The sequence below is a fragment of the Gastrolobium bilobum genome, unplaced genomic scaffold (assembly GCF_033153095.1).
Source record: "Gastrolobium bilobum isolate Gb01-03AN ecotype WA unplaced genomic scaffold, APGP_CSIRO_Gbil_v1 utg8203, whole genome shotgun sequence".
In the NCBI taxonomy this organism is placed as follows: domain Eukaryota; kingdom Viridiplantae; phylum Streptophyta; class Magnoliopsida; order Fabales; family Fabaceae; genus Gastrolobium; species Gastrolobium bilobum.
Window position 1 is genome coordinate 41020 of NW_026899720.1, and position 26903 is coordinate 67922.

Here is a 26903-nt window from a genome sequence, read left to right on the forward strand (position 1 = left end):
AAACTACAGGTTACAACATATCACAGCAAATCATAACAACATATAGAATCTACTATTCTCACACTCCCCCTCAAGTTTGAGCATGAAGACATGAAATGCCTAACTTGGAAAGAACGGCAAGAAATGGAACACGACCAAGTGCTTTGGTGAAAATGTCTGCGAGTTGCAAATGAGAACGAACAAAAGTAGTTCGAATCGTCTTAGAAACCAACCTTTCCCGGACAAAATGGCAATCAATTTCAATGTGTTTAGTTCGCTCATGGAACACAGGATTTGCCGCGATATGTATAGCGGCTTGATTATCACAACATAATTCCATAGGATCATCATGGATAACATCAAGTGAAGCAAGAAAAGACTTCAACCATATCAATTCTGCTGTCGCGGCAGCCATGGAGCGGTACTCAGCCTCTGCTGAGGAGCGTGAGACAGTGAGTTGCTTCTTTGTTTTCCAAGAAACAGGTGAGGTTCCAAGCATAATGAAGAATAGGCTGTTACAGGCGATAAGGGAGGAGAGAAAAAAATATAAGGATAGGAAGTTACACAATCATTACCGTTAATTTAATTATTAATAGTTAAGATATTTCCACGTGACATGATCATGTTAAATTACACATGAGAGCATCCATTTCCGTTTTTATTAGCATTTTTAGGGCCGGCCCTGCTTTCAAGCAGATCTTGTTGGTTTCACTTTATTGGATCACTACCTCTGTAGGGAAAGTCAAATTTGGCCAATGTGACTGTCGATGAAGGGAGAGGAGAAGAGTGGAGAAAGTCAAATTATTGGTAAGTGTCATCATACCGTTTATTATGATGTTTGTTGCTTCTGATTCATGGTGTCCAATTAATAGCTCGATTAGTTAATGTTTTGTCAGACATCTATGTGTTATTGTCGTAGAAATTGCCTCCTATTGATCTATCTACTTGTATTTCAAGTGCAGGCTTTCTGTCTTTTAATGTCGTCAAGTGGAGATTTAGTATAGTTTATTAATTAATAGGTTAAGGGAAACATAATAGCTAGGGAGATAATATTATCAGGGTTTATCATTTTTTTTTCTTTCCCAAGAAATAAAATTATTTTCACCAATTTTTAAAATTACGTTATTTTGAAAATTAGGGAAATTAATGAATGATATTTTGATAAAATTAAGACTCGTAATTATTAATGTGGTAAACAATAATTCACCATAATAGGAAACTTCACTTTTATTTCAAGACATTAAGTTAGTGTTCTCACTTATGAGTTTTTTTACTTAATTATATGATTATCGCTTTACGTTTAATCAAATATGAGACGTCATTTCTCACAGTTAGATTTCCAATATCTAAATATAAACAAATTAACATTTCATTTGTAAGCCATTTTAATCTTAAATCCACGTAGAAGAAAAATTATTTATTTTTTTCAATTTATTAAATGACTACTTTGTAAAATATCTGATAAGATATTGAAAAAAAAGTAAATACATATATTTTTTAATAAAATTTTAAAAAGATGTATAATATCAAATCATGATCAAATTAAGACAATCCTATAACGCGAAAATAACTTAAACTAAACAAATAAAATTATGATTGTCAATAACATATGAAACACAGCTAGCGTTAGATTGACTGGTCGAGTGGCTGGTTGGTTTGGGAGGGATTTAAAGCCTTAATTTTAGAGATGGGTCCGAATCGAATTAATTGCGAAGTAATGAATCGATTGAAATATTTCAAAAAATGAAGAATCAAAGAAGCAAGAAGGACCAACACTCAATGAAACGCTACGTTGCATATCAGCTGTAGAAAGTTTGATAGGGTTGGATACATGTCATTATATAATTACTAAAATCACAATCATCATCACGTATCAATAATTAACTTGACAGAAAATCGTGTTTTAGGTGTATCTCCGATTGGGAAAGCTGTCAATTAAAATGACATATTTGAAATGAGCATGTCCAACTTTCTAATGTACTTATATATTTCATTTTTTTCGAGTAAGCAATTTATATATCTATATTAAATTCATAATTAATTAAATTAATATGAAATAATGAGAAGACTGCTAATTTCATTTTCGGTCTACAAGTATGAACAAAAACTTTAATGAAAAAGATATTTAACATAAAGAATATTTAGATAATGTTTAAAATTATTTTATAAACATTTGATATATATGTTTGGCCCAGCAGTGTTGAGATATATAGTCCCACATTGGTTAGATGTGCAACTAATGTGCCCTTTATAAGGCCTTGGGCACTCCCACCCTTAGAGCTAGCTTTTGGGGTGGTGTATTCCAAGGTTTTTTACATGGTATCAGAATCTCACCATCCCCCACTTTAAAGTGAAATAAAAATAAAAAGCACAAAAAAGGTAAACCAAAAATTTGGACCCGTGCAATTCCACGCTTCTAGCCCAAATGGCTCTTGCGTGAGGGGGCTTGTTGAGATATATAGTCCCACATTGACCTTTATAAGACCTTGAGTACTCTCACCCCTTGAACTAGCTTTTGAAGTGGTGACCTCAAGCTTCTTAACATTTATTTACAAGCAAATCATTGTGCCACCAAAGGTGAGGCGGTTCGATTCAAAACTCTCCCCACAAGAAGTTAGCCGTATAATATTTTGAAAAAAAATAAAAATTCTTACGTACATAAATAAATTTCAACAAGTTTTATACAAGGGTTCCTCGAATTTGCAGCAATGACATATAATTTTGTCTACTACAGACATAACAAATTGGAGTCACTTGTTTAAAAAGAAAATGAAAATTTCCAGGATCTGCATATGAATTTTGAAAGATATAAAAAAGTTTGTGTCTGTAGCAGACAAAAGTATTTCTGCCACAAATCTAGAAATACTTTTGTCTTTATTTAATTTGATTCCAAATTATTAACATATACTAGAAAAAAATTGGTGTCAAATAAAATAATTCGAGATTCAATATTGTGAACTTGTTTTTTTTTTATCCCTCAAACTTTCTAGATCTCTGATTTTTCTCTTTTGTTTCTTTGTTTTTAGCTTTTCTTCTATAATTGTAATCTTTAAAGCTTTCAACTTGGCTTAAGGAGACAGAGAGCAAATGAAGTCAGTGTCATTCCTTGACTTTAAAACCCAAAGTTCAATTGGTCAGATTCGCCAAGTCCTTTTCACTAAACACTTCCAAATAAGTTAGGTTTGCTTTTAGTCCACAAAACATGAAACGTGAAAAACACTCACCCCTATATTTTAGTTGGCCTACGACATATAATTTCTTTATTGCGCACTGCTTATCAAAAGGGTCGACGTTCAAGATTGCGAATTGTGCACAAACCGTAAAAATGAATAAGTGGAAGCTGATATCTCTCTGCTTATCATTTTGCGCATATCTGACTCAGCGTTATAAAATCTTTTAACGAGATTTTGTGGGTCCAGTAAGCTAAATTAGGAGAAAAAAAAATTATGTGCTCATTTCTTATATTTATTAAAATTTATATGAATTCTATTTTATTTTATTTTTCTCTTCCTTTGAAAGAAGTGGATCCCATCTGTAGGAGATAATAGTTATCTCTTACTGCATGAGAAATTCATTATCCATAAAAAAAATCTAAAAATTTATTATTTTAAAATTTTGAGTTGAGATATGACATAAGATTTTTTAATTTTTTCCCCTATTTTAGAGTCCCTTGGATAAACAAGGAAGCTTATCATTTTGTGCGGAGACCTGACTCAGCAGTCTTGGAACTTAATTTGAAGGAGATGGTGTGGTTTCCACTCTCTTGGATAAACACAACTTGACTACGGCAGTAAAATTAAAATGCGCAACGTAAGCCAAATTTACCAAATGTGGTGTTACATAAGAAGGAAGAGACGTAAAGCTACCAAGTCCTTGGGTGTTATTAGTCTAAATGTTAGGTTGCAGTTTAATAGTTTATTACGATGCTGGTAGGCGTTTAATATACTCCAGACTCCAGAGCCCCTATTTTTTTTTTCCTTTTTTTTCTTCTTTTCAATACTCAATGTCTCATTAACAGTTAATTCTGAAGATTTTCAAAATAAAAATAAAGTTTTAAATACTCGAAAGGCGCCGGCTCCCTTCTTACTGACAGCACAGCTACGTGCTGGCATAAGACTCAAGTTGAGAAAGAGGGCTAGGCCAAGGATAATAGGAGGGCAGGTGCACTATTAAGCGGTAGTGATTGTAACTTTCGATGAATTTCCCATTTATCACTTGACCAAATACGATCGTCCAACTCCTATAGAACCTATCACTATAATACCCCTAGGGGTAGGGCTAAGTGGAGCGAAAAGGGTTTTCCATGAGATGGGAAATAAAAACGATTAAGGCTAAACGGAGCGAAAAGGGTTTCTCTGGGAGATGAAAACGATTAACCCCACATGGGGTTTGTATTCATCATCCGACAGAAATAAAAAAAAAAATTCTACAAATACAATATTTTATGGGACTCGCATTTTTTGAAGCAAAGAAAAAAAAAGAACTAAAGCAAGAAAACAAATTTCTATAACACGACAAATTCACTTTTTCTACAAAAATAACTTTTATAAAACCTTTATTAAATTTGAGCAGGGATGTGTACAATACAGCTCGGCTCGATTTTCTATGCCGAATTGAAAAAGTGATTTGGTTCGAACAAATTGAACTATTTTGAAAAGTAATTTAGTTCTTGAATTGATTCGATGAAAATGATTTAATTTTTCAATCGGTTTGAAAAAATGTGATATGATTCAATTTTGTTTTTTTGGTTTTTTTTCTTAATTCTACATGTGGATATGGTTTCATTGGATTTTAGCTCAAATTGAATCTAATCAATAAAATGATTCAATTCTTAAACCGAATCGGTTTTGAAAAGAATAATTTGAGTTTTAAACTAATTTGAAGAAGATGATTTGGTTCTTAAACAAATTTGAAAAAATATAATTTTTTTTTATGCTTTTGGTTTATTTTTTTACACATCCCTAATTTTGAGACTTGAAGTAAATTTTTTGTTTTATCTTCTAAAGTCTTAAATTCCACAATATGAGTTTAATTTAGTCTTAAATAGAGAATAATTGTTTTAAAGAGATTTGTTGGTATTAAAATGAATTAAAGTAATAAAGTGCACTGCGCGCATATTAATTTTTCAAAAGAAGCCAATGAAAGTTTTTAAGATAGAGAAAATGAGAGATTGATTTAAACAACTTTTAAGGGAAAAGTTTAATTTACACTTTAATATTTCCATAAAATGTTTCAATATATTTCTTTTATTTTTATTATTCTTTTTACAACATTAAATTTTGATAGTTTGATATAAAGAGTTGAATAGATTGAACATGAATAAAAAAATTCATGAATTATTGTTCCATCTTCTAACAATATTGATTTGTTAGCACTTAAAAATGTAAGAATGGGCTTGATCAAGGTATTTGGGCTATATAAGTTACATATATCCAAACTTCATCTGTATAGCTTATCTGATTATTCAAGATTATATACTGCAAATAATGGGCCATTCCAAATGAGCCTAAAAAAAAAATAATTCAAGAAATCCAATGGACCTGGGGCTAGATTTTTGGTTATTTAGCTTATTGAAGCTAATCAGCTGAAGATCAAGTTTAAACTGTTGTCTTAATCAAGTTGAAGAGGCTATAACTAATTGTTCTGGAGTGATATGTTAAGTCACATACTCAAAAGATCCAATATCTCTGTCATGCTATATTTACATGACTACAACTCTTCTAAAAAGACATATCAAGCCACTTCTACCAACAGCCAATTGAAAGACTTTGCCGCCTCACTCACATGTTAGGAAAGGAAATTTCTAAAATGCTCCCGGACTATCAAATTTTTGGTGTTCTTTTTTTCTTTTTTGCTAAAAAAAAAAATACTCTTAAACCTTTTTCTTTTTTTATATTTCTCTTTCAATTTCTTTTTTGGCACCGGGCTCCCGGACCACGAAAGAAACACTCATTAGGAACAATCAGGGGTATTCCCAAAAGCAGGTTATCTCCCATTATAAATATCAATATTTTAAGTACAAATTACACATTTTCTCCTATATACTTAAATCTTTTTGTACAAAATTTGACTTAAGCGTTGGAGTATCTTGCAAGTACTTACTCCATCTTATTCCACTATAAGTCTATGGAGGTGCAGCTTCAAACCAACCCCAAAGGATCTTCTGCAACAACATCATGGCCAACCCAGATAATTCCAAACTGATCACTAATTAAATTCTACATGACAACCATTTTTCATGTAAATAGAAATAAGGTTGGAAGGTTAGGCTTATAATACAAATGTTGAATGAGCATATCAAGATAAATTTGTAAGTTTGATTAGGTTAAAGAATGTTCAACTACAAAATAACCACTGCCTTGTTAAAATAGGGATAAAGTTTAAATAGTGAGTTTGTAAATGAGTTCTTCAACTAACTTAAAGCAGTATTTTTTATTTCAAAAGTAAAGGAACTTAGTAATCATGGCAAAAACTAACACAGTTCATGATCCTACGTTCAAGTTTTGCCCTTTTTTTTTTCTTTTTTTTTTTAGTACACAAGTTTTGCCCTTTTTAACTAGTCATTGTACATACAAAATGTACACATGACATCTAATCAATCCAACACATTTCAGCATCTTTTAACTTTATTTATAGCTTTCCTTTGCATCATGTCATTTACATAATTTTTTATTTATATATTTATTTTTATCAAATTTGATTATTAACCTATCTATTTTACTATTTTATTTTACACAAAGTACGACCGATGTACTCTGTGTAAATTACTAAAAGGACACGACTTGTATTCTTTTGAACCACAGACGCTAAACCCTTTTATAATTAATTATTTGTGAGATTGGCATGATGAAAATAACGCTGGCTCATGCCGGAAACTTGAAAACCAAATGCATGGTTCGGACACAGTCCCTCTCGAAGAAAAACCAATGTCTCTCTTTCCTAAACTTGTGTTGTTCCATCAAGCAACTCCATCAAATCCAAGCACAAATCCACGTTTGTGGTCTTTACCGAGACACGTACTTGATCTCAGAACTCGTTTACGTTTGCTCCCTCTCTCCCTTCAAGAACCTCAACCATGCGCGAACACTCGTTCACCACTTCGCCAACCCATCACCGATTTCGTGGAACATTCTCATCAGGGGTTACGCCACAAGCGATTCTCCCATTGAAGCCTTCTGGGTATTTCGTAAAATGCGAGAACGAGGAACCAAGCCCAACAAGCTCACGTTTCCCTTCCTCCTCAAGTGCTGTGCCATAGCTGCTGCACTTGGTGAAGGAAAACAGGTGCATGCGGATGCTTTGAAGTATGGTTTCGACTCTGATGTCTACGTTGGTAACAATCTGATCACCTTTTATGGCCGTTGCAAGAAAATTCTGGATGCGCGAAAGGTGTTTGATGAAATGCCTGACAGAACACTTGTTTCTTGGAACTCGGTTATTACTGCTTGTGTTGAGAATCTTTGGTTACGTGATGGAATTGGGTATTCTGTGATGATGAGGGATTCTGGGTTTGAGCCGGATGAGACTACCATGGTGTTGTTGCTGTCTGCTTGTGCTGAATTGGGTTACCTGAGTCTGGGAAGTTGGGTTCATTCCCAATTGATCTTGAGAGGGATGGTTCTGAGTTGTCAATTGGGTACTGCTCTCGTTGACATGTATGCCAAGTCTGGATCTGTGGGTTATGCTAGGCTTGTTTTTTCGAGAATGGAAAAGAGAAATGTGTGGACATGGAGTGCAATGATATTGGGGTTAGCACAACATGGGTTTGCTGAGGAAGCCCTTGCCCTATTTGCCATGATGAGTAACAATCAAAACATATGCCCGAATTTTGTAACCTATCTTGGGGTTCTATGTGCCTGCAGCCATGCCGGGATGGTGGATGAGGGTTACCGATATTTTCATGATATGGAATGTGTCCACGGTATCAAACCCATGATGATACATTATGGAGCCATGGTTGATATCTTAGGCCGTGCTGGCCTTCTTAGAGAAGCTTATGACTTTATACAGAGCATGCCTATTGTACCTGACCCAATTGTTTGGAGGACGTTGCTTAGTGCATGCAGTGTTCATGATGTTCATGACCATACTGGGATAGGGGATAAAGTAAGGAAGAGGTTGCTTCGGATGGAGCCAAGGAGGGGAGGGAATTTAGTTATTGTTGCTAACATGTATGCTGAAGTAGGGATGTGGGAGAAAGCGGCAAATATGAGGAGGGTCATGAAAGATGGAGGGACGAAGAAGATGGCTGGAGAAAGTTGTGTTGATTTAGGTGGATCCATTTATAGGTTCTTCGCTGGGTATGATTCTCACCCAGATTTGATGCCTGTCTATCATTTGCTAGATGGATTGAACCTGCACTTGAAGATGATTTACTAATTGTTGCAGAAGTTGCTCTGGATGAATTATACTTGGTGCTGAATTTGAGACAAGAATAGGATGAATGAAAGTTCTTCTGACATTTTGTACAGTTGGTCCTTTTGTTAGTCAACATTTAGGGGCAAAATATGTTAGCAACAATAACTAAATTCCCTCCCCACCTAAATCAACAAAATTTCTCTCTTTTTTCTTTTGGTAAAAGAATTTTGTCAATTGCTCTCACAATAACAGGTTTAAAGACAATAAGAATAAAAATTAATAATTTAAAGGTTATATTAAATGATATATAAATTTAAGAAAAAAACAATGAAAGCAACAAAATTTAAGTTGCATTTATGCCAACTATTCAAGTACGTTGGATTTGGTTCTACCTTGAACCGCTTCCACTTAATTGTTGTAACTTGTAAGTACTCAATGCAACATAAATTAACAGAAGAAATAATAAACTGATATGGGAGCAACCCAAAAAAATTTGTGAACTTAATCCATTCTCCAGAAAAAGCTAAGTCAAATAATATCTGCTGATATTAGCATATTTTAAAATAAGAATAGAATAAGGTGGCAGCACTTGAGCCTATGATGCCCCAACCAAAACATTAGTGTATCAGTCCAACTTTGAAACAATCCACACTACCACTTCAGCTTCTTCCAAGTGTGTGGTTGTGACATGTGATCGCGTGGGGTACATAGATGATATCTTCTACAGTCCTTCTTCTATGTTCGCTTTTTATCTGGGACAATCTTGTCCATTGATATTAGCATTTCTAAACAAGCAAAGAAAGGATAACAAATAATATAGAGGGAGAGGAACATGGTAGACCCTTCCTGAATGAAAAATAGTACAAGAGGACAAAAATCTTACTAAAGAAAATTCCAAATTGAAGTACCAGAAGCTTCCCATTTCTCTCTTTTTTAAACCAAACTCTGATCCTTCCCTCCAAATCAATTTTTGCACACTACTCAAGCCACTGAAGAAAGGGTGCAACACAAACAATCCCTTGGATTACTTAATCACTGCAAATTCAAATTAGGTGACTGTTTGAAGTTATAAAATGTCTACTTCACTATCTGTGTCAGTCTCCCCCACTTTAATCTACAAGCCTCAAGACCTTTCCAAGGACACACACCTCCCAAAAGCCACCAACAGAGAGAATCCATATCCAAAATCAGTGTTAGATATCAAAGTCAGCAAGAGGAAGCTATTATCATCAACAGTTATTAAATTGGGTACAACTTGGGTTGGGCTCTCTTTTGCTCAGCCTACAAGAGCTGAGCCAGAGAGCCCTATTGCTTCCACCTCAAGTAGAATATCATACTCAAGGTTCTTGCAGTACTTGGATGAAGGTGCTGTCAAGAAGGTGGATCTCTTTGAGAATGGCACAGTTGCTATTGCAGAGATATACAATCCAACCTTGGACAAAATCCAAAGAGTGAAAATTCAGTTACCTGGGCTGCCTCAGGAGTTGCTTAGAAAAATGAAAGATAAAAATGTTGATTTTGGTGCTCATCCCATGGATGTGAATTGGTGGCCTGCAATACTTGATTTATTGGGAAATTTGGCCTTTCCTTTGATATTGCTTGGCTCTCTATTCTTGAGGACATCTACAACTAAACCTAATGGTGGCCCCAACTTGCCCTTTGGACTAGGAAGGTATGGTATGGAATTTTGGCATGTGACACTTCCATAGCTATAATCTAGTTATATTGATTAACTTCCTTGACATATTGTTTACATTTTCATCATCTTTGCCTCAGGAGTAAGGCAAAATTTGAGATGGAACCAAATACAGGAGTGACATTTGAGGATGTAGCTGGAGTTGATGAAGCCAAGCAAGATTTCCAAGAGGTTGTTGAGTTCTTAAAGACCCCAGAGAAGTTTTCTGCCGTTGGAGCAAAAATTCCCAAAGGAGTTCTTTTGGTAGGGCCACCTGGAACTGGAAAGACATTGCTGGCCAAGGCAATTGCAGGAGAAGCTGGGGTTCCTTTCTTTTCTCTATCAGGGTCAGAGTTCATAGAGATGTTTGTAGGTGTAGGGGCTTCAAGAGTGAGGGATTTGTTTAATAAGGCCAAAGCAAATGCACCTTGTTTAATATTCATTGATGAGATAGATGCTGTAGGGAGGCAGAGAGGTACAGGTATTGGTGGAGGGAATGATGAAAGAGAGCAAACACTGAATCAGTTGCTTACTGAAATGGATGGCTTTACTGAAAACACTGGTGTCATAGTGATTGCTGCCACTAACAGACCCGAAATTCTTGATTCAGCATTGCTTAGACCTGGGAGATTTGATAGGCAGGTAAGCAAGCTACTTTCTCTACTTCTTTCAAATTCCATTATGTTGAAGTTGAAGCAATGTCAAGAAATAGGTGAATAATTTTTGTGATTGTTCCAATAGGTCACTGTTGGATTACCAGATATAAGAGGGAGGGAAGACATACTGAAAGTTCATAGTAGCAACAAGAAGCTTGACATGGATGTCTCTCTTAGTGTCATTGCCATGAGAACTCCGGGGTTCAGTGGTGCAGACCTAGCAAACCTCATGAATGAAGCCGCCATTCTAGCCGGTCGAAGGGGCAAAGAGAAGATCACAATGGAAGAAATTGATGACTCCATAGATCGCATAGTAGCAGGGATGGAAGGAACCAAGATGACTGATGGAAAGAGCAAAATTCTGGTGGCTTACCATGAAGTTGGACATGCTGTTTGTGCGTGAGTACATCAAATACTTACTTGTTCATGCTGATAGGAAAAATTAAAAAACATTCAACACTTTTGAGAGTGGCATTGCTATATGTAAATGAATCTTTTATACAGCTTTGAGGGAAGAGAAAGTGGGAGAATCTCCAATGTGGTTTATGTACAATACAAACTAAACCACATTAGAAGAGTCTCACATTTTTTCCACACACACCATTGAATGGAGACCTTTACACAAGGCTCTTCATACCATGTTAAGATATATAGGAACCAAAATACAATGGTAAAAGTTCTCCATTCAATGGTTTGTTTTACAGTGTACATGAGAGGTCTTTATATAGACTTTAAAGGAAGAGAGAGAGTGAGAATCTGGGACTAGAGAATTTGTAACAACACAAACTAAAAACATATACTCAACACTAAATTTAACAGTCAACACTTCAACTTGAAGTCTAAACTGAAGTTTGCACTTTTCAGGACACTGACCCCAGGGCATGATCCAGTACAGAAGGTCACCCTAGTTCCCAGAGGCCAAGCCCGGGGCTTAACATGGTTCATGCCAGGTGAAGATCAAGCTCTTATCTCTAAGAAACAACTATTTGCTAGAATTGTTGGGGCTCTAGGGGGTAGAGCAGCAGAGGAAGTCATATTTGGAGAAACTGAGATAACCACTGGAGGTGCTGGGGACTTGCAACAAATTACACAAATAGCAAGACAGGTTAGTATCAACAACATAATTTTTCTGATACAGATATAAAAATCATTGATGGACTTTTACGTAGCAACAATTCGAGTTATTGGGGGAGATGGTTGTTTACCATGTATCAGAGCCAAAGTAACTACAAGGTCATGAATTTGATCCTTACCACCTCCATTTTTTAGTGAAATTAAGTCAGCATAAAGAAAAATAAAAAAAATGGGCATATACAATGTAATATCTGCGCTTCAAGTCCAAAAGACTCTTGTGTGAAAAGTGCATTAGAGAGATATAATATAAAATTACTGAAAGTCCATCACTTAAGCTGCTTGAGCGGTTGAGTTGAATTGATTGTTTATCATTTTCTTTTAGTGGCTGAGAAGAAAAATTTATTTCTGCTGAAAATTTTGTTCTATTTTGCAACAGATGGTAACAGTGTTTGGCATGTCTGAGATTGGACCATGGACATTAACTGATCCAGCAGTGCAAAGTGGTGATGTAGTGCTAAGGATGTTGGCAAGGAACTCAATGTCAGAGAAACTAGCCGAGGATATTGATCACTCAGTGAGGCAGATAACAGAGACAGCATATGAAATTGCAAAGAATCACATTAGGAATAACCGTGATGCAATTGATAAATTAGTGGATGTGCTACTTGAGAAGGAGACTCTTACTGGTGATGAATTCAGAACAATCTTGTCAGAATTCACTGATATATCTTCAATTAGTATAGATAGAACCCCTGTCCGGGAAAAGATCGAAGCATAAGTATAGTTTCAGTGTCAAAAGAATAGAATAGGATGAAATTGTACGTTGAGTATGTAGTATAGAGCGTAGTTCCGAGATAGTATTTTCTTCTTGATAAGTAACATTTCATATCTTGTTTCAAAAGTTGTATCATTGTGAAGTGTGAACCAAAATTTGGGGGTTTGTTTTAATTTTAATTAGTGGCCCAGCAATATGACTTTGAATTTATTTGGTTTGTTTTATGGGAAATCTTTTTCTTATATTGACGTAGATAAGTTATCTTACGTTAGTTAAACAAAATAATAAGAGGGATCTACAAATGATTGAAGAGAACAAAATAAAGGTAAGATTTACTTTTGTTATGTGTGTGTAGAAAGATGATTTATCTCACATTGAATGAGATAAATATAACTATTGTTTTATTGGAGGTAAATAACAAACCAAAACTTTGTGTATGCTTTAGAAATACTCATCGGCAGGGTCAAAGTAATTTAGGTTAGATCAGTTTTTGTGCAAATATGTCTATACTTATTTTGTTAAAATTTGGTTAGACAATGACTTTTTTTAATTATGACTTTTTATTTAAGTTTTAGTTTGATGTTTTGTGAAAAAAAATTCTTCATTGTGTAAAGTGCCAAGGTTTTTTGAACCAAGAAATCTTTCAATCCTAACAGTTTACTTATTGAGAGAAGTCTGTTTAGCTACCATCAAGCTAGAAGTATCTAGAACATGTGTAAAAGTTGTATTGGCTATTGAGTTGTCAATCTTACTTACCAAATTAGAAGAGAATCATGAAGTCTAATCTATATATGAGTTGGAGTTTTATCTTTATGAATTGTACTTAGACATACTTCAAAGTAATGTGAGGTTATTAAAAGTTGTGAAAATCAATTTGCAATCCATAAAGTTGGCATATATCATTCGAACTCGAGTTCCTTTCTTCGAGTATTGGAAAGTTTATCGTTAGATTACTTTTATTTATGAGAAAAGTGTTTATCCTTGTAAATGACATAACTTATATCTTTTCACTTTCACAAAGAGGTGGGATCCACACCTTTATTTTGTCAACTCTCTCTCTTTCTTTATCTATCTCTTTCTCTCTCTTAAAATGACATAATTTTACATCCTTTAAAATGACACACATTTTTCCCTTTATTTATTGAATATAATGTTTGTGATTTAATATTTATTATATATTATTTTGAAATTCGATTAAACTACTGTTCCAATAATATAATATCTCGATCGAGTCGATGATGGATTTAAATTTTAAAATAGTAATATATGGGGCTCTTGTGAGGTTATATGAAAAGAAAAAAATAAATAAAAAATATGAGTTCCATGTACTTTTTTTACCATGAAAATCATAAAACACTACTTATAAATGCTCATCCATTTGTGAAATAAAAAACACATCACAACACTACAGAGTAGAGGTGGCAAAATAGGTCGGCCTGCCCCGACCTGCCTCGCATTTTGATATGGGTTGAAAACCCCAACCCATCCCATTTTGTGATGGGTTGGCGGGTTAGTGGGTCAACCCGCCTAAAAAATAAATAAATTATAAATTATAAATAAATTATATTTTATTAATTTTATAATATTACTTATTTTCATTTCATAATCCCCTTAGTTTTTTTTTTCCAATCTCAAGCCTAAATGTATACTAATATTCAGTCATACATTTTTAGGAACTTATTTTTGCCTCCATATATGGATAATCTTATCATAAATAAAGTTTTTATTCTTTATTTTTTTCTAAGGGAGTACTAAGATAAAAACAATTTCATATCACAAAAGTTTAATAACAAATAAAGTACTACGCAATAGTAAAAAAAAAAAAAAACTAACTTGCGGGCCAACCCGTCTTGACCCACCACCAACCCGTTTTGACCCACAATTAAACGACACAGGTTGAGATGAGATGATGAATTGAAATATACAATCCACCCTGCCCTGTTTTGACGGATTAATCATCGGGTTCAATCCATATTGCCACGTAAATTCAATGAACTAGTACGGTATTTGAAACTGAAAGTAAACATATATGGATAAATTGCCATGTGGATGGATCTATTTGTTCCGCTAAACCAAACTGTGATCCAAAGGTATTGTGGGCTCAAACTGTAGCACATCAACTATTTTACTGTATAACACGTGAATGAATTAATGAGATTCTTTTAACTTAATAAGTGATTTTGAGTGATTTTTTTTTTTTTTTTAAGTTTTTCTTCTTGTTATAAATAGAAGTTATACTAAATAGATTTTTATAAAAAAAATTATAATAAAATAATTTTTTTAATAAAAAAAAGTCAAAAATTAAAAGTTCCTCCTAGGAATTTTTTAAAAGTTATATCAATTTTTTTTTTTGAAATGTACGCTTTTAAATACTTTTTAAGCTAAATTTTTATAACATTATCAAATAGTCTATAACTTTATTTTTAAAGTTTTTTTTTTAATTTTAGCTTAAAAATAATTTTTAAATTAAAAAAAATGCCAAACAAAAAGAGATGTCAAATAGGCTTAATGCAACTGTACTTAATTGGGAGAGTTTTGCTGCCTATATGGTCTTATCCAGCTCAAATCAGATTAATTAAATAATCATGAACCGACAGATAATATTAAAAAAATAATTTTAATGCATTTAAAAAAAATTATTAGAATAGTGCGATATAGGGTTAAAAATTTGGGTTTCTCTTCTTTCACATGAAAAATATAAAATTTTTTGCAGAGACAACTTTTAATGTAGCCCATGTTTCTTTTTTTCAAAAAAGAAAATAAAAAAAATAAAGGCTCAAAATTCCACGAGTCACCAAAGCAGAGTCACCAAAGCATACATTTTATGTGAAATGAGAAATATAATTTATCTGGGTTTCAGGTAAAATTACTGTCTAACAGAATGGACCATTTGCACGATTGACGTGTATGTCCCAGATATTCCCATTGCCACTGCTGCTAATGTTATTGTCACAATGAGTACCGTCTCACACCCAAATTTACTGTAAATTCCTGAAATCTTTAAGTAGCACAAGCATGGAACCATTATCACAAAGAATTATCACTTGAATTAAAAAAAATTACATTATCTCTCTTCCCTAAAATTAAAAAGAGATAAAATAAAAATAATAATCAAATATACATCAAAATAATATCGTATTATTTAAAATAATATAAAATTATATTATTTAAAATGATAAATATTTTTCTCAATTAATTAATAATCAAAATTACAAACTGTGGACTATTTGCATAACTGATGTGTATGTCCCAGATATTGCCATTGCTACAGCTGCTATTATTATGGCCACTATGGCTACCGTCTCAGTCCCAAATTTCCTGTAAATGCCTGAAATCTTTAAGTAGCACAAACATGGAAGCAGAATAGAAGCCGTGACACCTAGTAAAGCTCCAACCAGTGACATGAGATGCCCAAAGAAAGGAAAAGTCAGGGCAGCGATGACAGTGCTGATTACCATGACAGTGCCAATTATGATGTGAGTGACACTATTCTTGTGCTTCCTTGGTATCATATCTTTCAAAGCATTGGTAATCGGTGTTATCATCAAAGCATACTTGGATATGGGACTAACCAAGGCAGTATATATTGCTACACGTGAGCTTAATTTGTTCAGTGGCAGGTTTAAAGTTACCTGTGATTGAACCTCTGAACCAAACATCAGGTAACCAATTATAGCCATGGATGCATAACCAATAGTGGTTAATATAAAGCATACAAGTAGGACCTGCAATGTAAAAAATAAAATTAAATGTCAGAGAGACACAAAATAAATAATTTAAACTCACCCAACACTTAAAGATTTTGGATTGAAGTGGCGCACTCGAAAGAAAAGGGTATTTGAAATATTATTGAATTGTATATAATCTGTACAAAGGGTTTTCTATTTATAGAGAATACTTGACCTAATGGACTTGGCCCAATACAACAAATAAATGACTAAATAATAACTAAATTATTATTATTTACAACACTCCCCCTCAAGCTGAGGAATAGATATTTATCATTCTCAGCTTGCTAGTAAGTTCTTGAAATCTGTCTGAAGGAAGCCCCTTTGTTAATAGATCAGCTAATTGACGCCCAGTGGGAATCTATGGAGCGGTAATCAACCCGCTATCAAGTTTCTCTTTGATGAAATGGCGGTCGACCTCAATATGTTTAGTCTGATCATGTTGAACTGGATTATGAGCTATACAAATAGCGGACTTATTATCACATAGCAGCTTCATAGGTCCCTCACATTTTATTTTGAGATCATCAAGTACAATTTTCAGCCACAGTAACTCACAAATGCCTTGAGCCATAGCTCGAAATTCAGCTTCTGCACTTGATCTGGCAACCACATCTTGTTTCTTACTTCTCCATGTCACCAAGTTACCGCAAAGAAACATGCAATAACCAGTGGTAGAACGACGGTCAGTCACGGATCCAGCATAATCAGCATCTGTGTAGACTTCTAAAGATAGATTGCCAGAATAACAATCCTTTACCAGGAGTACCTTTAAGATACTGAAGAATTCTCTCTACTGCCTGCATGTGTTTTTCCTTTGGATCGTGCATAAACTGACTGACAACACTAACAGCATAAGCTAGGTCTGGTCTAGTATGAGCCAGATATATCAATTTACCAACTAGCCGTTGATATTGTCCTTTATCAACTGGAGGACTCTCTTCTTCATAGCCCATCTTGTGATTCTGCTCAATAGGAGTATTAGAGGGTTTACACCCGAGCTTTCCTGCTTCTTTGAGAAGATCCAAAACATATTTCCTCTGGCTGATAAAAATTTCTTTGCTTGAATGAGCTACTTCTATCCCTAGGAAATATCTCAATTTCCCAAGGTCTTTGATTTCAAACTCAGAGGCAAGCCGTGTTTGCAAAATCTGTCTCTCCACAAAATCATCACCTGTGATAATAATATCATCAACATATACAAGGAGCACAGTAAGCTTCTCATTTTGGGAGTGCTTGAAGAAAAGAGTGTGATCTCCTTGACTCTGTCTGTATCCTAAAGTCAACATAACCTTAGTAAACCTACCAAACCAAGCACGAGGTGACTGCTTCAATCCATACAAGGCCTTTTTTAATCTACAAACTTTATTTCCCCCCTTCACAGAATCAAAACCAGGCGGGATTTTCATGTAGACTTCTTCTTCTAACTCACCATTGAGGAAAGCATTTTTCACATCAAATTGATTTATATCCCAATTATAATGGGCAGCAAGGGATAACAAGATTCTCACTGTATTCATCTTTGCAACTGGAGCAAAGGTTTCTTCATAATCAATGCCATAGGTTTGAGTGTAACCTTTGGCCACTAATCGAGCCTTGTATTTCTCAAGAGTGCCATCAGAATTATATTTCAGGGCATAAACCTATCTGCACCCTACTGCTTTCTTTCCGTTGGGTCTATCAATAACCTCCCATGTTTTATTTTTCTCCAAAGCATTCATCTCCTCTTACATGGCTTGAGCCCAATTCCTATCTTTCAAGGCTTCATGTACTGATTTTGGGATTGCAATAGAGTCTAGTGCTGAAACAAAGCTTTTGTGCTGTACAGAAAGATTAGCAGAGGAAACAAACTGGGAGATAGGGTATTAAGTACAAGAGGGACATGAGGGACAAGATTTCTTGGGACAAGCTCTTTTTCCTTTTCTAAGAGCAATGGGTAAATCATCAGAATCAGTAGTAATGGGTAAGTCATCAGAAGTATTAACATCATGATCAGAAATATGAGATTCAGGACTTACCAGTGGTTCAGATGATTGAGGTTGCTGCTGAGACAATGTGAGTTGTTTCCTTCTTTCAGGTGTCATAATCTTTCCTATCTCTGGTGTACTTGATGTATCAATCACAGGAGAATCAGTCACAGGAGGATTACTCACAAGAGGATCAGACACAGGAGGAACAGACACAGAAGGAACAGGACCAGGTGGAGGATACACTGACATAGCTAAAGGAGTAGACACTGATGATTCAAACTCAAGGAAAGGAGGTGATGAGATTTCTGGTGAAGGATTCTCCCCCTGAAGATGAGGACCTTGGAAAAAGGACTCAGATTCCTGAAATGTAACATCCATAGAAACAAAAAAATTTCCTACTACTAGGGTGATAGCACTTGTAGCCCTTCTTATCAGGAACATAACCAAGAAAAACACATTTAATAGCCCTAGGGTCCAACTTACTGCGATGATGTTTATGAACATGAACAAAATCAACACACCCAAACACTCGTGGAGGAAGACTCATCATAATTGGAATATAAGGGAAAAAAGAAGTCATAGAGTGAATAGGAGTTACATGGTCAAGTACCTGAGTGGGTAAACGGTTGATCAAGAATGCTACAGTAAGAATAACATCTCCCCAATAGTATTTGGGTACATGTGTCTGAAACATTAATACACGAGCCACTTCAAGAAGGTGACGATTTTTTCTTTCAGCAACCCCATTCTGTTGGGGGGTGTCAACACAAGTAAGTTCATGAATCATACCGTTATTTCTTATAAATTGGGAAAAACTGTGATTAACATATTCAGTACCATTATCTGTTCTTAGTCTCTTGATTTTTTTACCAAACTGGGTCTCAATCATTTTATAAAATTGAAAGAACAGTTGTGGTACCTCAGACTTTTCACGCATTAAGTACACCCAAGTTACACGAGTGCAATCATCAATAAAAGAAACAAACCATCTATTTTCAGAAGCAAGAGGGACCCCAAACATCAGAATGAATAAGATCAAAAGGTTCAACACTCTTAGTAATACTAGAAGGAAAAGACACACGATGATGCTTAGCAAATTCACAAACATCACAATGAAAAGACTCAACAGATTTAGACAAAAACAATGACGGAAATAAAGATTTGAGTAAACTAAATGGAGGATGACCTAAGCCCTTATGATGAAGCCAAATCAAAGAATCAGCAGTTGATTGACCATGAGACATTAAGATGTGATCTATTACTTTATTTGCAGGAGATTGTGACACCAGATAGTACAGCCCACCTTGCTCTTTAGCACTACCAATCATCTTCCCCGTGGCGAGATCCTAAAAAACACGATGGGTAGGATAGAAGTTTACAGTACAATTCAAATCTTTTGTAATTTTATGAATAGAAAGAAGATTTGTGGAGATTTTAGGAACATGAAGAACATCCTTAAGATGTAAGGACTGCTGTACGTTTATGTCACCAGAACCCGCAACTGATGTATGAGAGCCATCAGCTACGGCTATTGTATGAGTTCCAATGGTAGGATGATAAGAAGTAAAGGAGTCAGCACAACAAGCCATATGATCAGTAGCACCAGAATCAACAATCCAAGAATGTTTAAAATCATTACATGAAGAAAGGAAAGAATAAGTTTTGGAGCTCATACCAGTCATAGGCAAAGCACTAGTATCAGATGGCTTACTCATAGAATCAAGAATGGTTCGGAGCCGTTCCAACTCATCTGGACGAAAAGCAGGTTGGGTCTCATTAGGTGCAGAAGTTATTTTAGTAAAATGCGGTTGACCACGCAACCTTGCCATATTTTCTAAGACAGTTTGCTTTCGATAAAAGAGAAAGCATAAATCCTTGATATGACATGTTCTTTTACAATCAGAACACCATCGATCATCTCTCTTAGGTCTAGAAGAGGTACCATCATAAAATTTTGAAAAAGAACCGCTTTGAGAAGAGGCCATACTGCACAGAAAATGGTCAAAGAAAAGCTCCAAGAAGCCAAAAAATCACAAAACAAATACCAAACGACGTCCGATCTGAGAGGAGAGCACAGATCCAGAAAGAGGATGAGGAGAAGATCAGAAATTTTTTTGGCCAGAGCTGGAAAAAGTGGCCGACGCGCCTCCACGCGCCGGTGGAGTTGTCTGCGAGTGGGCCTCACTCGCCGGGAGTGTGGCGGCGCGTGAGAGCGCGTGCGGAGGCTGCCGGAGCTGAAATTTCGGCGGCAAGGTCGTCCGACGGTCTCGAACCTTTCTGTGGCCGGTAGGAGTTGAAAGGTCGCCAGAAAAGTGTCCAAAACGCGATGAACAGTAGCGGCCTTGTGTTGTTTTGGGAAGATCCGGTCGTCAAACGATTATAACACGTCCGTAAGCTGATAGATCAGAGAAAAAGGATTTGAAAACTGGTCCTCTTGGTCCAAAAGGTCCACCAGAAAAATTTTCCGGTGGCGGCTAATGGCAGCAAGAGGCTAAGAAAGAAGGTTTCTGTTTTAACGGAGGTAATTGCGGAAGCAGAGCCCTCTGGATCGAGAGCTCTGATACCAACTTGAAAGAAAAGGGTATTTGAAATATTATTGAATTGTATATAATCTGTACAAAGGGTTCTCTATTTATAGAGAATACTTGACCTAATTTTAACCTAATGGGCTTGGCCCAATACAACAAATAAATGACTAAATAATAACTAAATAATTATTATTTACAACAGGCGCTTTATATGGTATCAGAACTTCAGTGACCACAAAGTCACGAGTTCGATCATCACCGCCTCCACTTTCAGGTGAAATTAAGAAAAGCACGCTCTTGTGTGAGGGAGTGTGTTAGAGAGATACAAAATAAATAATTTAACCTCACCCAGGACCTTAGGGTGTGTTTGGTACAGGAGAAATTTTTTGGTGACCGGGAATCATGATTAATGGGAATTCAGTAGAAATTGAGTTTACTTGGAATCTTACGAAAGATGTGTTTGGTTCGCCAAAATATTACCGGGAATACTGGGTAAAAATTACTGATTCCATATTTGGTTTAGAACGAAATATGACTTGGAATATGAGCTTATTTTACAAAAATAACCCCAAACTATTTTTACTTTTGTAATTGATATATTGAGTCTAGATTTTTATGTGTATTGAGGTATTTTTGTCTCAAAATTTATTGTTGTGCTTTCCCTTTACTTGGTATTCTAATTGGTATTCCGAATTACCATATTATTTTTGGTAATCTGAATAGTGACTTTTCTTTATAAATCAAATTACCGGTAATCCTTGGATATCCGGGAATCGTAATTTATTCCTTCTACCAAACGTGGTAATTACATTTACCAAAGAAGGATTACCGGTAATCCTCTCCAAAAACTTGAACCAAACACCCCCTTAGGGTCTTGGGTTGAAGTAAAGTTTTACAAAAAAATTGAATTGATGTGAGACAAAGAAAGAAATCAGAAGCAAAACACAACCAAGAAAAAAATATTAAAGCACTTACACTAGAAAATTGGTGCTTGCTTCTCATGGAATTGTACAAGGTGGGAAAGACTGGTTGTGCACAAAAACAAAAGGCATACAAGCTAACAGCTGTGGGGATTCCATTCCAATTAACAAGAGTTCCCTTTTGATGAAAACCAACTCCATCCATTGTTGCCGTCCATGATACTGAGAATATGATTATAGCACAAGCAAACACTCCACTTGCTGATATATAAGAAAGTAGACTCAAGTTATCCAACCAAACTGTAGGCAAGATAATAAGGGCAACCATTATCACAAAGAATTGATTTCCACCAATTGTTAAACCAGCTACTTGAAGCTTCATATCAGGGAATAAATTACTCAAGTTATCCCCTTCTAGAATCAAGAACCCTGTTACAACTAAGTAGAGCTCCGTGTACATGGATACAGATACTAGTAATCTTCCTGTTTTTCCAAATGCAAGCTCACCTATATCAGGATAGGTTCTAATCTCAGAATCATTATCCATACATTTTTTAATCAACAAGCCTGTGTAAAAGGCTACAGCTGCAACAGCAAACAGGAGAGTTAAGCTTAACCAACCCCCAGATGCCAGAGCATATGGAACCGAGAGTATCCCAGCACCTGTAAACCAAAGCAACATAGAAACATTAGCATTTCATAAGTTTCTGTTTCAACAGAACAAACATGCATGCTTGAGGAATAATGGCAAATAAAACATGGCAAACTGAGAATGATGTACTGCTATAGAAAATTAGAAATATTGTTAATTCAAGACGAACGTGTAATTAAAAATGTCCTAAGATCTAAATGACATTATATAACATAGCAAATTATGGGGATTTTTAAAAAAAAAAAAATTATAGATATATATCATTAAGAGTTTTTCTATGAAGACGGTTACAAATGATGAGTAACAATTATGAGAAATAAAGTTAACTGTTGCAGGTCTTATGAGATAAATTGAAGTCAATTTGTGCGGATCCTAAAAAAATATTGATGCTAAAAATATGTACACTTTCATACAAACAATTTCAGTTTGCAATAACATCAATTTTTTTCAAAACACTGTTGGTCGAGGGAAATCTCTTATTTTAAATTTAACTCTTTTGCTGATGCAAACATGTCTGAGCGTGATTGGGTTGAAAGAAATTTTTTTTTTTTCTCATTTTGTATTCTTTTTTTCATTTTTAATTTTTAAAATTGAGAATCATATTTGGTTGACATGATGACATCAGTCACATGAGTTATAAAGTTTACATTTAACTTATCCCCCTTAGCTCATATTAGAAAAAGGTCCAACAGGATTCAACTAGCGTGAGAAGGGGCCAACAAAAAATTAGGGTTGTTCTCACTTTATAAGGTTTAACATTTTTATGATAAAATTATTTTTTACATATTTAAAAATATATCGGCTCACATGTGACTATACGAAGAGAAAAAAATATATATATATATAACTACCACGTATAATAGAAAAGTCTGTTGTAAACGAAGGCCACTCATTTTTTTGTGAATCTCACGTCTAGAATTACAAAATAATTTTTATCGAAACGAGATTTTCTTCTTAAAACAATAAAAGAGGGACTGAAATGATTCGATCTGAGAGAAGGAATCAAAAGGAAAAAAGCTTTAACTAACAGTGGATTGCTTTTCCGTCTATGACAACAAGTAATCGGAGGTTGGTTTCATCGAACTGCACCACAAATATCTTCAGAAATCTCAGGTTTTGTGTAATCAAATAATTAACAAAAGGAAGGAAGAAAAATAATATAATTACAATAGGATCTTATAAAAAATAAATCTTAGTTTAACTCTAAGAATATATATATATATATATATATATATATATATATATATATATGTATACTGTAAAACCGAAAAATTGTTCATCCTAACAAAGAGTTTTACATGGATTAATTATGCCAAATAGACAGAAGGGTAGAAGACAAAGGATTGGGAGAGTGATATTATTAAAGAGAGAATAATCAGCAATAAAAACATGGGAAATACCTGCCAAAGCATTGAGTCCATTGAAACAGGTGTTGATGAAAGACGCGGTGCCATAGCTGGGATCATGAATAGAATTTTGGCTTCTTTCAAGCAAGTGTTGGTTTTGGTCAATAATTAAGGGTGTGTTAACGGTGACATTATCATCACACAGCTCGCCTTCCATTGGTGCTGAAAGAAGAAAGAGAGAGATAGAGAGATAGTGTGTGTGTGTGTGTGTGTCTAGATATTAGGTCTGTCAGCTAGTTAAATAAAGGAAAGAAGAACTTTAATGTTTTTCATATATATAATATCCAAAAACACTTTTAGACCACGTGCAAAACGAGCAGAGGGCGAAACGTTTTAACACTACTAGCACTAGCATTCATCGTCGATACGGAAGTTGTTGGAGGACAACCCCATAATGGTCCAGGTTCAGGTAGAGGACCAAAAAATTTAACACCGTGACAAAGCCAGAAAGGTCTACGGTCTACCTAAACCGTCTTTCTTCTCTGGAATTATATTCATCATGTTATAGCAACCAAATCTTTTGACAAAAAAATAAGATTAATTTATTGAATAAAATATTATCTTATTATTTTATTATTATATATCACTTTCTTTAACATAACAAAAAAGTTAGTTCTAAGAGATATAATCCATATATATATATATATAGATGGAATGTTATATTTATAAACTTTTTATTTACAAACTACATTATGTACGCTTGAAAGTACACTAGATTATACATTATGTCCTTCCGGGATTACATAGTGTAATTTGAAATTTTTACAAAAATATTTGTAATCGAATCCTTCAATTCTCTCTCTCAATATATATATACATATATATATATATATATATATATATATATATATATATAAAGAGAGAGAGAGGAGTAGGACCCTTTGACATCAGTGTCAAATTTAAAATTTGACACCTCATCTGAGAGTCGTTACATAAAAAAAGATCAATGGTGTCACATGCTTACAAATCAGAGTCGTTGATCATTTTTGATCTAACGACTCTCAGATAAGGTGTCAAACTTCAAATTTGACATCGGTGTCAAATGATCGTACCTCATATATATGCTTACATATATGAGGTAGGATCATTTGACACCGGTGTCAAATTTGAAGTTTGACACTTTATCTGAGAACCATTAGATCAAAAAAGATCAACGACTCTATTTTGTAAGCATGTGATATTATTGATCTTTTTTATCTAACAACTTTCACATGAGGTGTCAAACTTCAAATTTAACATCTTTGTCAAAGGATCTTCTATATAAATATATATATATATATATATATATATATATATATATATGCGTTTTATAATTCTTATTTAACATGAGAATTTAAATTTTCCTACACACCCTTCGATTTCCGTGCTGACATGGGTCCTACATATAATTTTTTCTAACACATGGGTCCCACATGCTTTTTATCTCTACAACATGAGAATTGAATTCTTATTTAACATGAGAAAATTAAAACCCAATAAAGTAAGTATAACTAACATGTTTCTAAGAATTTATTTGGATGTTATTGAGAAAATTAATTTTTTATTGCTTGATTTTTTATGATAATTTTGTTCAATAAAAATTAAAATTATTTTACATTTTGATTGAGTACATAAAAATTATTTTTAAGTTAAACAATTACTTGGATATTAAAATTGATAAACATATTTTATATATAAAATTACTTAAAAGGATATATAATTGTACTTGTGAAGCAAATTTGAATTTTCATAAAAGTATTTAACTTTTGACTTATGCTTTTTTTCAAAACAAAAAATTCTGATTTATAAAAAGCGTTATTTTATTTTTTTGAAATTTTATATTTTAAAAAAGTTGCATTTGAATGTACATATTAAATAAAAATATTTTTTGTTACCAAAAAAAATTTACTTTGAAAACAAAACTGCTTTTTTGGGGAGAAAAAGCCCACCCAAATGTATTCTAAGATGAGAAAGATAAAATTAAATATAAAGGTAAATTATTCTAATTAAATTAATTAAATCTCACATATACTCAAGCTCAAAATATTCCCCCAAATATTAGTACTAACAAAATAAGTCAAATTTATTACTATTCAATATTTGAACAATATGTTACAATCAAATTTGATTCTTTATTTAAATTGGTTTTTGATCGGAATCTCCTATATTTTAAAGTGATGCTTGGTTCCGAGTACTTTTAAATAGAAAAAGTATTTTAATGTTAAAATTAATAAGTATTTTTAGATATAAATTACTAAAAATAATATATGATAGTAGTGATGGTAGGTAGTTCGATCTAGTGTTCGGAATTAGGGTAAATTTAAATTTTAAAAAAAAAAATTAATTTTTGGCTTCTACTTTTATTAGAACTTAGAAGCAATGAATTTGACTTTAAAAAAATATCATTTTTATATTTTTAAAATTTTATTTAGTAACCAAACACATAAAATTATTTAGAATATATTATAAAAAATAAAAATTATTTAGAAGGACTTTTTAAAAAAATAACATTTCTAAAAAAAATAAAAAAATCCTATCCAAACGAAAATTTCATAGATTATAAATTTGATTGAAACTAATTTTTTGAATCAGCCCACTGAGTACTCACTTATATTTCTTCCATTGAACTACTACAGTTGTACTGATTTGGACTTGGATAAAATCTCTCGAAGCCGTATCATTACTTGCAGCATTGATTCTGTGGTACTGGATCACATCCTTCCTTAATTAAATAGAGGATAAAATGAAAAAATTGATAAAAACAGCAAGGGCAAAATGGAAAAATTATGTGAGAGGAAACACAAAATTTTAATATGGTCGGACCATATTAAAATTTTCCCATTACTTGCGTCAATTTATTAAAAAACAAAAAACAAATTGCCTCTTGCACTTCTAGGATGTGCATCACAATCTTTTCACAATTAATTTTTTTTTATTTCTGTTTTCAGGAAAAGAAATGGATAGAAAACTTGTTTCGTAAAATCAGTTTATTTTTATATTCTCGAGATGAATCAGTTTAATTTTTGTGCTGGAGAACAAAAAAAAGAATCAGAAAATTTCTATTTTTTTTGTTCCCGGGCACAAAATGAGAAACACTTATCTCTTCCAATCACTCTCCTCCTCTACCATCATCACCACCACCTTCATTCTGACACGACCACGATCACCATTGTCGCCGCCGCTGTCGTACCACTAGTGTCGTC

General features: G+C 34.0%; 3 protein-coding genes across 3 annotated transcripts; 2 read left to right on the plus strand and 1 right to left on the minus strand.

Moving 5' to 3' along the window:
* Window positions 1-6850: 6850 nt before the first annotated feature.
* On the plus strand, window positions 6851-8472 carry LOC133292924 (pentatricopeptide repeat-containing protein At2g36730). Its single transcript, XM_061491412.1, has one exon. It carries the CDS (start codon window positions 6871-6873, stop codon window positions 8356-8358), a length of 1488 nt encoding a protein of 495 aa, XP_061347396.1. The 5' UTR covers window positions 6851-6870; the 3' UTR covers window positions 8359-8472.
* An 814-nt stretch (window positions 8473-9286) lies between these two features.
* LOC133292923 (ATP-dependent zinc metalloprotease FTSH 6, chloroplastic) lies at window positions 9287-12725 on the plus strand. The gene is made up of 5 exons (XM_061491411.1): window positions 9287-10009; window positions 10114-10654; window positions 10754-11067; window positions 11533-11773; window positions 12179-12725. The coding sequence occupies exons 1-5, from the start codon at window positions 9411-9413 to the stop codon at window positions 12518-12520; spliced, it is 2037 nt and encodes a 678-aa protein (XP_061347395.1). The 5' UTR covers window positions 9287-9410; the 3' UTR covers window positions 12521-12725.
* Window positions 12726-15726: 3001 nt separating this feature from the next.
* On the minus strand, window positions 15727-22225 carry LOC133292933 (amino acid transporter AVT1I). The gene is made up of 2 exons (XM_061491422.1): window positions 21719-22225; window positions 15727-16242 (listed from the first exon to the last, which is right to left on the minus strand). Exons 1-2 carry the CDS (start codon window positions 22208-22210, stop codon window positions 15727-15729), a joined length of 1008 nt encoding a protein of 335 aa, XP_061347406.1. The 5' UTR covers window positions 22211-22225.
* Window positions 22226-26903: the final 4678 nt, after the last annotated feature.

What these genes read in the sequence shown, in the direction of transcription:
- LOC133292933 (XM_061491422.1), bottom strand. Translation starts at nt 22,210, where the DNA reads ATGGATAATGATTCTGAGATTAGAACCTATCCTGATATAGGTGAGCTT. An exon ending in GCAAGCACCAATTTTCTAGT is followed by an intron (nt 16,243 to 21,718) that starts GTAAGTGCTTTA and finishes TTTACATTGCAG; the next exon opens with GTCCTACTTGTATGCTTTAT.
- LOC133292923 (XM_061491411.1), top strand. Translation starts at nt 9,411, where the DNA reads ATGTCTACTTCACTATCTGTGTCAGTCTCCCCCACTTTAATCTACAAG. An exon ending in TTGCCCTTTGGACTAGGAAG is followed by an intron (nt 10,010 to 10,113) that starts GTATGGTATGGA and finishes TCTTTGCCTCAG; the next exon opens with GAGTAAGGCAAAATTTGAGA. An exon ending in TTACACAAATAGCAAGACAG is followed by an intron (nt 11,774 to 12,178) that starts GTTAGTATCAAC and finishes ATTTTGCAACAG; the next exon opens with ATGGTAACAGTGTTTGGCAT.
- LOC133292924 (XM_061491412.1), top strand. Translation starts at nt 6,871, where the DNA reads ATGGTTCGGACACAGTCCCTCTCGAAGAAAAACCAATGTCTCTCTTTC.